Below are 13267 nucleotides of genomic sequence, written 5' to 3' on the forward strand. Positions count from 1 at the left end.
GGAATCTCCACACCACAGTGAAAAAGTATGAGTTACCTCAGTTGAAAGGTAATTACTATAATCTAATCTGCAGCATTTTTAGGTTTTCTGCACATATCTGAAGACTAAACGCGATGAACGTGAATTTGTCGCGCAACAAACAAGAGAAACATTGCTTCTTTAACCACAAGCTGATGTCATACAATGTGAAGACTTTTGAATAGTTTCTAATTATGTCCAGAGTTTTGAATATTTCAGTATCAGCAACTCATTTATTTTCTCAGTGGTGATTTATTTGCAGCACTTTGACCATGAAGGCCTGATTCATGCAGCCCCGTCTGAACAGTTGATGTTTTGATGTGTCTTGTACTTGAGCTTTGGGAAGCATTGATGTGGGCTTTAATCTGAGGTGCCGTTAATTAGCGATTTCTGAGGCTGGTAACTCTACTGAACTTATCCTCTGCAGCAGAGGTAACTCTCGGTCTTCCTTTCCTGGGGTGGTCCTCATTAAAGCCGTACTGCATATATTTACATATGGTACATATAAGATATTCATTTGAATAGAGCCACATGTTAGGACATAGTTGATGCTTCAACAAAAATGATACAAATAAAGATTTTGATTCCATATATAAAATTATCAGAAATGTTTAAAATACCAGATTTCTACCAGCATTAATGTATGTATGTGTGCATCTGTGCAAATCAAAGTTAAGTATTTGGGTTTGTCTTCTCAAAACAACCTTTTTTCTTGTATTGACAAGTTCACATGAATAGACTTTTTAGTTGTTTACTTTCTAAAGTTTGTTGTTGTTGTTCCAGAGGAAAAGACACATACAGCGAAACTTACATAACATGTTATGCACTGCCATTTATGAACAATATTACAAGTTCTGCCAATCTTTGAATTCATAGAACTAGGTTTGCCAATATCTTGTTTTGACTTTGGCCTATTTCTATGGTGGATTCTGAGACAGTGTGCATTACTTCAGTATGAAACACATGGGGCACAAATTAAACCTGGATCTTGCAGTTCATGATGTGATGCTTGGGATGGAAAGGGTGCTCTGTATGAAACACTGTATATACTGGACCTGAAAGTAATAGATGTTAATGTCTTATTACAATATATGTTGAGTTATTTGATGTTTAACCAGAATGTAGCCACTATATGTAATAACTTATTAAATTATATACAAAAAGTGATTACATTTTGTGCTTACTATTTTGTTACATTATTAGATTTTGATTTTTTTTTTATTAAATTGTGCACAGTTATTACATTATGAGTTTCTACAGGTCCGGTTTACTGGCAGACCTAAATAGAAATGAAACCACTGTAAATGTTAAAGGTCCTACTACAGACCTATGATCCACCCACACATAGGTTTTCAATTACTCTACGTGATTAGACTCTTATCAGGGCTGAGTACGAGTGTACAGAATTGACACACATGTACCTGAACCTCTTCATTGTACCAGATTAGGACCATTGACACCTTCAGCAAAGCCATTATTTCCAACAGAGGCAGTGAATCTGGTTTTTGAATACCTAAAAGACGTGCAGCTATTATTCATGTTATTCATGCATCTGACAAGGGAAAACTCCTGCTGTGAAAAAGTATCTTTTCAATAATAACTAAAGATATGTGTGTTGGTGTTTGGGGCCTCCTCCTTACTGCAGTACTGACAAATATATAATCATATACACGACAGCTCTGAAATAAAGTATTTCCAACAAGTAAACACTTTTGATGCTGTGGGCGTAAGAGCTGCTGATAAAATACAGGTAAGTCATGTTTACTCTGAAGGTCATAAAATGCTTGAAATATCAAAATGTTTTTAAATCCAAGTCCACAGGATGATCAAAATAACATTTACATGTATACCATCTATATTAACATATTCAGTCTAGTCTGCATTACTGCAAAATTGACTCATACATGAATAAATATTTCTCGTTGAAGGACGGCCAGTTGAATGGCTTCCTCTCTGTAGGGAATTTGCTTTCATCCTTTATTTTATTCCACTGCTTGAAGGAGTCAAATGCATCGCTAACTTTTTATACCTTGTTTACAACTGATATATCCACTTTATAGATGTACAGTTTTCCCAGTGGTTTAAAATCCTGCAGTTTGGATCTTTGGCTTGGCTTTAAAAAAATCCTGCTGTGAATGAGTAATCCTTCCCTGGAGGTGAGTTCCATCAATCTTCCCCTGAAGAATAAACAGCTCTCTGCTTTGAAGGACAAGAGGGAAAAGTCCAGGTTGGATGCTTCATGTCTGCTGGGTTGTTACTCATACATAACAGCTGGCTGCATGTCATTATCACACAGATGGACATGTTCCTGTGCCCCATAACTTCTAGATAACGTATCCTCCTCTTGTTGAGCTTCAATGGTGTTTTATTCTCCTGTCATATGCTCAATTAGTTGCCCCTGGAATTCATCTAGGCTTTATTTTAATCATTAAATTCAAAGCAAAGTAAGCCCCCCATCTCTCCCTCTCTCTCTCTCACTCTCACGCACACACACACACACACACGCATATATATATGCTTTACTCACCACACACAAGACCATCATTCAACAATAAGTCATATCTACCAGGTCATCCTCCGAGATCATGTTCCCTACCATTGGTTTGTCCTTTAAAATGTGCTGCAGATGATGACAAAATAATCCTGGAGGAGTTCACAGTATGCAAATTAAAGGTCAAGGTTGTATAAGTCAGAGTTGATGTAATTTTGCATCTTGGCAGCTCTACCGTATAGGATATGTCAGTCAGGTAAGTGTTTTTCTCAGTTTTCTCATCCCTCTGGGAGTACATATGTGAGAACGACAGTATTTTTTACGTTTGGCTCTACTTCCTGCTCCAAAATCTCTGATTATACATTGATGACACAAGCTGGCGTGCTTGGCATAAGTGACTCAGGTGTCTGGAATGTCTTATTTAAAATGACGCATGGTGGTATGTGCTTTTGTATAACAACCATATCAGTGTTTAGTCTATTCTAATTAGTCCTCAGCTCTTCTCTTGTTTCTCTGTTCACTGCTGTTAAAATCTTATACTACCCCTCCAACCATCATTATAAAAAGGCCTCTAATATTCATACATATCTAAATTATATTAGCCATTTATATGTCATAGCTTTCAGTGTTTGTGTCACAGGGGGAACAAGAGGACCAGACCCCCTCCCCATGCAGATTAGTTTGCTCCTAACAGATTATAAAAAAATACATAGTTGTATATGTGTATATATTTTCGTACAAACAAATGTTATTATCTATGATAGCTTAAGAAATATCCTAGTAAAATTATGTGTAACTAAAACAAACAAAATAATAATTTATGGCAATGCACTGCAATTTTGATGACAAGAGGAGGCTAGCATGGCGAGGACTTTGGTAGGACCTCCAACTCCCAACTGAACCACCAGATGACCTTGGCTCAGACAACCCTGCACGTGTTAAATTAGAAAAATGTCCATGCCGTGTGTTTCACACAGGGAAAAAACATTTATTCATGAGCTTGTGGTTTCATGGCAATGACTGGCTAGAATATCAAGTCAAAGCTGACACCACAGTCTCTCATCCGTGCCAAAAATGTTGTAACACAGTTTTTGCAAAGGCACTTGCTGCTCTCTATTTGGGGCATGGCACATGGCAAAATCAGAGGAAAACGATAATAGTGTCTCGACTGCTACATCTGAAAACTCCTTTTCAGTGTTGAAGAATGTTTTCACAGACCCCAAATGAAAAGTGCTGAAATCAGTGGAAGTAGACTATGGGTGTGCTTTGATATCAGCGCTGGTAGTCTAATACAGCGATGAGCTATGGATATTGGATAATGACCTGTGTTATTTCCATTAAATGGTTGTGCGCTAACTCGTCCCTCCCACCCTGTGAAAACATATTGCCACTCATTTAAATTTGTCCTGATGCCAACACTGCTTTGAATAATTAATTGATTTGAATCATCTGTTCAATAAGCTACACATTCCTTTATACATCAACTGGGGTTTTTATCCAGAAAGGCAAAATGATGTGCCAAAATTATGTTGATGAACAAAACAATTGCAATATCAGTTATAAGTGTGTCACTTTTCTTTCTTATGGAGTGTTAGATGAGAAGATTGATATATAGTGTCTGTACTCTAAATATGAAAGCTACAGCCAGGAGACAGTTAGCATAGCTTAGTATAAAGATTGGAAACGGGGGCATGAGCTGCTGTGAAAAAATAAGAAAATGAAACTACCAGCTCTAAAGCTCATTAATTAACATTTTATATCTACTTTGTTTTAAATTTGTACAAAACTAAATTTTGTCTACTTCTAACAGAGCCATGCTATCTTTCTCCCTCTTTCCACTCTTTATGCTAAGCTAAGTGGCCACTAGATGTATTGTAGCGTCTCTAGGCAACAAAGCAGATACCTTCCTGGCTTTTAGGTATTTGAATGTGTAAAGCAGTTTTGTGTCTCATAGTTCTTGTATGAATTAGTGTAAAAAAAAGAGGCTTTGTGTTGATGTTTTAGGGTGCTTTCTCTTTTTCTTTTTGTTGCTGATTATGTACTGTGATTGATGTAAGGGAGGGTGAAAGGAGAGGGTGTTAAATATATAGAATCTACAGGGTAATAACATGGGATAAATTATTCTGTAAATGTATGCATGGAATTGCAGTTAACACTCTAGCACTCAGAAATACACACGTATCATTATGAGTCTGAAATTCCCTGCAGAAAAACATATTAAGTCTTTTGAATGCAAGCAGTGTCACCATGTCTGTGTGAAGATTTAATTGTCGACCATACGCTTCACAGCTCAGGACTAAAAATATCTCCCTCGCTTTCTTTTCCTCTTTCTATACAGTGTTTTTTGTGTCATTATCTCTTTACCTTATTTTAAATGAATCCATATCTTCTTTTCGTTCTTCCCCCACTGTTCTTTCTGTCAATCTCTTGATTTTGCTAATGTTTTTTCTGTCCTTCTCTACTCCACAATTGGACTACAGCTGTAAAGAAAAGACAAAAGGGTGACACTGACAAATGGTCTTACTTTGTCTGGCCTTCTTATGTCCTGGTTCCAGCTGATTAGATACACTGTGTGGGCTTTTGATCAAGGACCTGGTTGAAGTAGTTTTTTAGTCTAATCTGAAAAACAGGTTGTGTTATTTTAAAGAGAAAATTTCTAATTCTGTATCATGGGTGTTTGTGTACATTTATAGAGTTTGCATTTCCTTATTATATTATCCATGTTATATATTATACATTTTAGCATTCAGCTCATAAATCTCAGCTTTACAGTGTTGTGCTTAAGGCTAAAGTCTTCCACGTAGCCTCTCCAAAGTTCGACAGATGCAGCAAATAAAATTACATGAACATGGCATTAAAATGTTGCCAGATGACATGTTTTTGTGGGATTATTTCCTGCCTTGATGAGCATTTCTTCCTGTGGTTGCTCAGTGATTGACAGCAGAACATAATTGATTGAAGATTGAAGTACTCATCTCAGGCATCATAAATCATAAAATCATAAAAAAGAGAAGGTAAAGCCTCTTTTTGTGCATGTTACAGTATCTTGTGGAAACATCTGAAGATGTAGAAGAGGTTTTCAAAAGAATAAGCATCAAAACACAAGAATTTATGCAGTTTAGTCTCTGATGTCATGTGCAGACATCGTAGGAGTATTCTATACAGTACATGAATAGGAAAATCACTCTTCAAAACCCTTTTTCCCCCAGTAGCACAGTGTTTCTTATCTTGTAACCCACCATTATTTAATATATTCAATGAGAAGTAATGGAAGTTATATCTTTAACCCTTTTTGGCGAATTATCGTAGTGAAAAAACATACTGCAAGTCTTTACCCAAACTGAATTAAGAGCAAATTTAATTAGAGTTTGGAATACAGTATCTCTGGGGTCTCTGAGGTGAGTGTTTTAGATCAATTCAAAAATATGTACATCACATTCCTACCATTTTTGAGTTAAATAGAAATAACATTGGAATAGAAAATGTAAATATTTTTCATGGTGCAAAATGTACTTTGGGATGTTATGTAACACTGTGTTTATGGTACAGTAGTTGTACTGGTTATCACACACGCAGCATGCAAGGACATGAATCTGTTTTACATTAAGTAGAGTATTTTTTCTTTCTTTTTTCCTTTTAAATATGGGCAATTGGGCTGGTGTTTGATTTTCTCTGAGACAGCCAATTTGGCTAAAACTGTCCATGATTTTTGTGTGATTAAACATTATGGTCCTACATGCAAACTTTGTCACACTGTCACTCCCTGAAAGTAGATCAGTTCTTATGATTTTGGATAATTTTGTATCCCAACATAAATGCAAGAATTGCAAGTGCAATACATTTGTATGAATATTCAATTTATATGTTAGTGCAGATCTCCACCAGGTGTGTACAGTCAAGATGGCGGTGAAGATAATAAAAATGGGGATTCATTCATCTCGTATCATGCATAACTTTAGTGGATCATAACATATTGGGTATGGAATTAATCAGCAAATGTTCTGATTCAAGATGAGACCAAACTTCTCTGTTTTTGAGGAATGACAAAAGCCAAAATATGGCCTTCAACATACTAGGTAAGCCTTGTTTTAACCCAGAGAATATTGGAAATGCCTTGTTATAATGCATATTGTAAAATGGCGAGGACTGCTGAAAGAACAAAAGTCTAAACTTTACTATAGGCTCGTAAGAAATGGTGTTATAAAATTGTTTTTTCAAAAATTGTGAATCACTGCAACCACATGACATCCTTGAGCACACAGTCATAAATGTGCACAAAAAATATTAAGCTCATGAGTCCAGTAGTATGCAAGATTAGCTCCAGACAGATACACACATGCACACGCACACATACACACACCCGACCAAATGCATGATCCCTTTCAGGCTTTCGCCTGGCGGAGATAATAATACATTTTGTGTTAAAGGGAAGCCTACTGGAAAATTGCTCAAAATGACCCAGATATTTTAACACGTTTGCACATACTTTATGCACATTGAAGAAAAGTAGACTTTTGTACAATATCTCACTAAATATATTTACATGACATACAATTCGCCATCAGTGCAATACATAGGAATGTTGCATATTTACCAAATGTTAGACTCTTTCCTTTATGAAGAAAAATAATTTAAATGACAGAAGCTGATTTAACTTATGTGTAAAGTAACATGTGCAACTTTCATATCGTTAACAGCTTCACAGGAAATAAAAAAAATAAAATCTTATTACCACCCTATCAACAATCAAATATTAAGCATTGAAAAAGTAATATATCACGTACATACATATCTTCATACATGTAATGGAGTGCTTTTGTACAAATATTTTATATAACTTTGGCAGTTTATCAGGAACAAAGTTATCGGAAAATATGAAACAATAATATCAAACTGTCAGCAATGTCATGTAAGCTTGCCTTCCAAAGCTCATGTTCACAGTGGTCATTCAGAAAGGCTGGAAGCTGATGGTCAAAAAGAAAAAATCAAAAAACAAAGAAAACAAAACATTTCCATCCTTTCTGCTAAGACTGTTAGCACTGGAGGCTGTCGTCATTGTTGTCATGGTTATAAAATTACAAACACCTATGAAGGTTTACATAGCAGTCATCGCCATTTAAAAAAACATGGTCTATTTTCAGGTCGACTTAAAATACAAACAGTTTGAAGGCAAGGGGACAGGACCCTGCTCTGTGGCCACTGTGGAATCATGGGAGAGACATGACCGAGAACAGGACATGCACAACAGTGCTGTGTGGAAGAACGTGAAGCAAAAACGAGGGTGCAAAATTAAAGACTTTGCAACAATCAAAACGCCACACGGTCAGAAAATGACTTACACCGGACAAAATAATCGAGCAAATTTCAAACGTACTAAGTTCACCATAATTCATATACGTTGGTTTTGTTCTTTTTTTCCACTGGTTTGGCACTTTATTGGAACAAATCTCTGTTCAAAAAGACTAAATGTTGTACAAAAGGTATTTCATGTCTCGTTAACATAACTCGTAGAATATAGTACTTAATAGTAAGCATACGGTAAGTAAACACTTGTACATACTGTAGTTTAAAATGAACATTCCAACAGATGTTTTACGCACATGCACAAAAACAAACAAACACAACTCTCTCTCTCGCTCTCTCTCTCTCTCTTTCCCTGCCTTGCCCATGTGGGCCCCCTCCCGTTCTCTTTGGACAATCTCCTCCTCCTGCTGTTTCCAGCTTCTATCTCGAAAGAACAACTCTTTCTCTTCTCCTCCATTCTCTAGCTCTCTCTCTCACTTAAGACAACACAACTCTTTTAATACTGCATTTTTTCTTCACATTATGATACTTCCTCCGTCGAGCGTGTGTCTGTCTTGAGACGCACAAACTCCTTGGCTACCTCGTCGTTGGTCCTTTGAGAGAGTATCCTCATGATGGTGAGGCCCGTTTCGTCCATGCAGATGCTCTTCACCAGGGGGTAGCAGGCGGAGCAACTCCCCTTGTCCGCCAGTTCTCGGAGTTGGATGACCGTCATGCCAATGATGCGGTCCTCACGGGCAAAGCAGTAGTCCTTCACTGAGACATGCAGCTCGTAGGCCTCCGGACCATGTTCATTACTCAGAACACTGAGAGAAATGACAGAAAGGTGATTTCCAAGACTTCAAACATGAAAAATAAGAAATGTTTCACTAGACTGTGGCGCATCTGTATTTAAAAAGGGGAATTCTTTAGATTTACCCTGAATTAAAAATAAAAATGTCAGAAAATGTCTTCATAACATTTCAGCAAGTATCAAGTAAGATGTAAGTCACTTAAAGGTATATTAAATTGACTTTGATGTACTTTTCTAATTGTTCAAATTTGATGAGAAGCCCAAAGTCTCATTCTAAAAGAATAGTACATGAGAGCAAACCAATTTCAAACCAATTTGGACTCTTATGTTGGGCTTTGTTCGCAGTTGAATATAATGTGTCAGTAAAAGAGTCTGGCTGGGTGACATTTCCCCAACGAAAAGCTGCCTTATTGTGTGTGTGACTGTGACGAGACGATTCAATCATGTTTTGCGCGTGAAATTGATGTTTCTATTCAAATGAGTCATTACTCTGAGCCAGCTTTTTCTTTAGGCTGTTTTCTAATTATCCTCTGCAACTTAACGGCTTCTTAAAATTCAAATGACAATGCCAGGAGTAAATTTATATGCTTGCAGCAGTGGGCCTGTACTAATCACACTGGTGTTGCAACAACTTGCCTGGCTCAGAGAATTACAGTGCTCTAAGAGGGGGCAAGCCTATAGCTTGCTAAAGCAGTCACTTGACTTCCTTGAACTGCTTCAATATAAAGAACAGAAGTGCCGGTGAAGCAGTCACTTTCTATTCACAATGAAAAGGATTTTGACAGCAAAGGCATTATGGGTATTATGTAGTATACAGTAGGTCCCTGCTTTTGTAGTCTGGAGATAGCATACTGAATAAAGTAGCATATAGGTTAATGTTGCACACTGTTTTGTCAGTTGTATGCAGGCAGGTAAAGTTACTTTATTATAATATGGATGTATGTGGATTACTCACTATTGGAATGTTTCATTGTACTTTGGTGACCAATTGTTATTCTTGGTCTTGGTGCTGAATTTGCGCTTCTTGTCAGCCAGGTGGGGTCCCACGGCGTTGACCTCTACAAACGGCCGGAACATGGCATTGGTCTGCCAGATGAGGTTGTTCACTGCGACCACTGAGAGATGGAGAAGGAAATATCAACATAATTATAGGTGTAGTTTGGGAGAAAGTGAAGGAAAATCCAAGTCAAATGTTGACTATTTGTAATGCAGTGAAAAAAACTGGCCCCATTTTTTTCAGAATACATTTATCTTGTTTCAACATAACTGGCTAAATGTAGATAAAGCTGAGATACTGTCAGAGCCTGTACAATAGAGTGTGATACCAGAAACCTTTCACGTTTATCTGGAACATTTATGGTAAGCATATTATGTTGTCAGTGCCTGTGCATCAAACTGCAAGGGTTTATTTCAAGGTTCACCATTTTGTACTGACTTCAAAAAAGGCACCATTTCCTTCATGTGCATCAGAGATACGCAATGGTTAGCAGACTGACCAGACTGACGACATGTCACAGTGTCTGTGGATGGATTTACCTTGAATATCTATCATTATGATATGTGATTGCCATAGTAACCTAACTGACACTCACACTGACATGTCACTGCTGTCGGCTGATTATAACTGATTGCCAGCTGTAGTGCATATGGTGCAGCTGTCGGAGGTGGAACAGATATTATTGCAGTAATGCGGGTGATGTTTTCAGCTGAGTCAGTTTTTTGTTGCTGACAAAGTGTGTGATTATAGAAATAGACTTCTAAAATACAGGGCTGCTTATTCAAACAAAAAAATTACACAATACTCTGTATATTGCTCTCCAGCTTGCAGTGAAACACAAACACAGAATAAAGCATTAAAAATGAATAACAAGCATCTGTAAATACAAAAGACAGCAGGAATCTGAACAAGTAAAATACACTTGTGCTTTGATATAAATGAGGCGAGTGTATCATTCATATCATACTCTCAGTTGGTGAAGAACTACAGATATTTCAAATATATAAATCATAAAGTGACCGCCTATGATAGTAGTGAAAACAGTACAACCCACATTGTGGTTATGGTCTTGATTGTCTGTATAATGACTTTAATTATGTCATCAGCAATCTTTCAGATGTTAATTTCCTTTTTTTGTCTCTAAAAGGAGTTCCCACAATACACAACAATGGTGCTTCTCGTGGCCCCAGCAGGATTACTGCACAAATGAGATTGCCATCATGAGCTGTCCACGATGAGTCTTTGAACATTTGCAGGTGTGAATACATTTGAATAGAAATGAAGAATACAGTGTCAGAGTATAAGGAAAGCTCACCCTTCACGCTGACTTTGTGCTCTCCAGTGCCAGGGTGAGAGATGAGATTCACTTGCATCGACACCTCCCCCACTGATCCGTTGGATGACTGACCTGGAGACACACCAAAACAGCAACAGGAGAATTGGAAAGAGGTATAATGAAAATCGGAGGGAATGGAGGAGTGGAACACAAGGAGCCAGTGAGAGAAATAGTGAGATTGTGGCTTAGGTAAAAGAGGATGGAATCCAAAATTGAGGGAGCAGCTTTGTCTTTTCTTTTTTTTGGAGATGAGGTATCCATGGAATCGATCCAAAAAGCTGTGCAAAAACACCTCTCTGTGTGTCAAAGCTAAAAAAACTAAACCCAAGAAAAAACATAAGGGAAGAACACTCCATTTCACCCCCATGGCAGACCACTAGCAATCAGATCCAGAGTTCCTTTAGCTTCAGGCTGAACAAGCACAACAGCAACAAAAAGATAAAACACATGAAACAAGAGACATGAAATAATCCGCCTGGTTTGAAGGCCACGGAAGAGGCAGATGGTGTGAAGGATGCATTAAATAAATAATGTACTATGCGATGAAATCACCAAACTGCTCAACTCTGGAGTGCTAGGAAAACAAACAGAATACTGGGTTTGACTGCATGCAGACAGCTTGAGTAGAAATCAAAGTAAAACAAGTTATCAGAAAAAAGGTAGACCCGGGGACCGTAAAGAGGTACACACCCAAGACAACCTTTTGAGCACCACAGCCTGCGCAATTACGTCAGCATTACAGTTTCAATCACACCAGGACATGCTGTTGCCAGGAAACAATTACATTGATTGCTGACCATGTGTCTCACTTTGCCTGATACAGGGAGTCCTACCCATTTCAGCTGCTTCTACAAAATGCCCTATGTTTCACCCAGACCAGGACAAACAGATGTTGAACACACAAAAGGCAATTGCTGGTGTGGTTGATGAAGGGGCATGTTGATCCAAAAGCTAATCAATATGTGCCAAACATGCAATGACCATTATGGCTGGTAATGAAACAACAAACCTTGTGATTTATTATAATGATACCCTGAGCAAAAGAGTGCTGCTGCATAATTAAGCCCTGGACATGTGAGAAATTAACAGAGCTATGCAACAGCACATTTATTCTACCTATCTAGTGAAAAATAGTCTCTTTGTTTTCAGAAATATCTTTTGCTGCTTGTACACTAAACAGCAAGTTTAGAACCTCTGTGAAATGATGAGCATCCAGCAGACACCAGAATTGAGCATTTGAGGGACGTAGGAGAGCAGGGTGTTAATAAGATGAATGGTGCATAAAGAAGATAAAGGAAAGCAGACATAGATAAAACAAAGGTGGTGGTGAGGAGGGTCAGGAGATTAAAAATGGTAACAAAATGAACTAACAGATAAGAAAGGTGAGCTGTAGCCATTAATTGCTGCAGAGCTGTGATTTAATTCACTGAAAATTTCCCTTTTGCTGTGTCAAACGATAAAGATGTTACCCAAAGCCCACACAAAGTGACAAATGGAAGAGGGTTACTTTGATGTTGTGAAATGATCATGTAAAATGACTGAATGCATGATTATGTGTTAAATTTTTTCCATTGAAGCATAGAGCAGAATATGAGCTCAGCCTGCTCCTTAATGAACAGAGAGACACATATATGCTTCCAAGTGCACTATTGGAAAGAATAAACTAGTGCATGCCGGGGTCTAAATGTGTCACTGTCACAGCACTAGGGTTGGTGATTAATGAAACAGTGTCCACTGTGCTACATCAAGCATCAACACATCCCCCCACTCTTAACTGACCTAATGCACATCAACCACCTCACTACCTCTACTTATAGACACCACATTAGACCACCTCAGATAAAGAGTGACAACATGGTGTGAACTCGAAGGGGGAGGGAAGGGCTTGGGATGGCATGAGACATTTAGAGAAGGGTGGAAAGAGAATCACATCAAGCAATCTCAAAATAGCACAGAAGGAAACATTGCACGTCTAGGCCCATCTGTCAGTTAGTGAGAGCGGTAACGTTGGTTGGCCTGCTGGCTGCCTGACCGACTAGCTTTCTCCCATTGCCATTCTGCTCCCTGCCGCATGCCTATATGCAGCGTTCTGCAAGGCTGAACACTCTAAGGCAACCAGGAGCTTAAAGCTTCAACGCCACACTGGGCTGAATTCCCTCTTCAGTCTCTCCGGACACCTGGAGGTGTTTCCGCCTTGTTACAGAAAGAGACGAGGGGGGAAAAAAAGTTTCATATAGAGGCAGATGAATGAGACACATAACAACACATAAAAGTGGGTCAGTGATGATGGAGAGAGGGGGAGAGAGAGAGAGAGAGAGAGAGAGAGAG

The 13267-nt window shown here is 38.2% G+C and overlaps 1 protein-coding gene across 1 annotated transcript in view; it reads right to left on the reverse strand.

Annotated features, from left to right (window-relative positions):
• Positions 1-8333: 8333 nt before the first annotated feature.
• Positions 8334-13267, reverse strand: part of LOC128355943 (protein unc-13 homolog C) — a 96110-nt gene continuing 91176 nt past the window's right edge. The window contains exons 30-32 of the mRNA XM_053316371.1: positions 10919-11011; positions 9562-9721; positions 8334-8619 (exon numbers count right to left, since the gene is read on the reverse strand). Coding sequence (XP_053172346.1) covers positions 8334-8619; positions 9562-9721; positions 10919-11011 — 539 coding nt within the window. The remainder of the gene's footprint in view (positions 8620-9561; positions 9722-10918; positions 11012-13267) is intronic.

The sequence above is a fragment of the Scomber japonicus genome, chromosome 1 (genome assembly GCF_027409825.1).
Source record: "Scomber japonicus isolate fScoJap1 chromosome 1, fScoJap1.pri, whole genome shotgun sequence".
In the NCBI taxonomy this organism is placed as follows: Eukaryota; Metazoa; Chordata; class Actinopteri; order Scombriformes; family Scombridae; genus Scomber; species Scomber japonicus.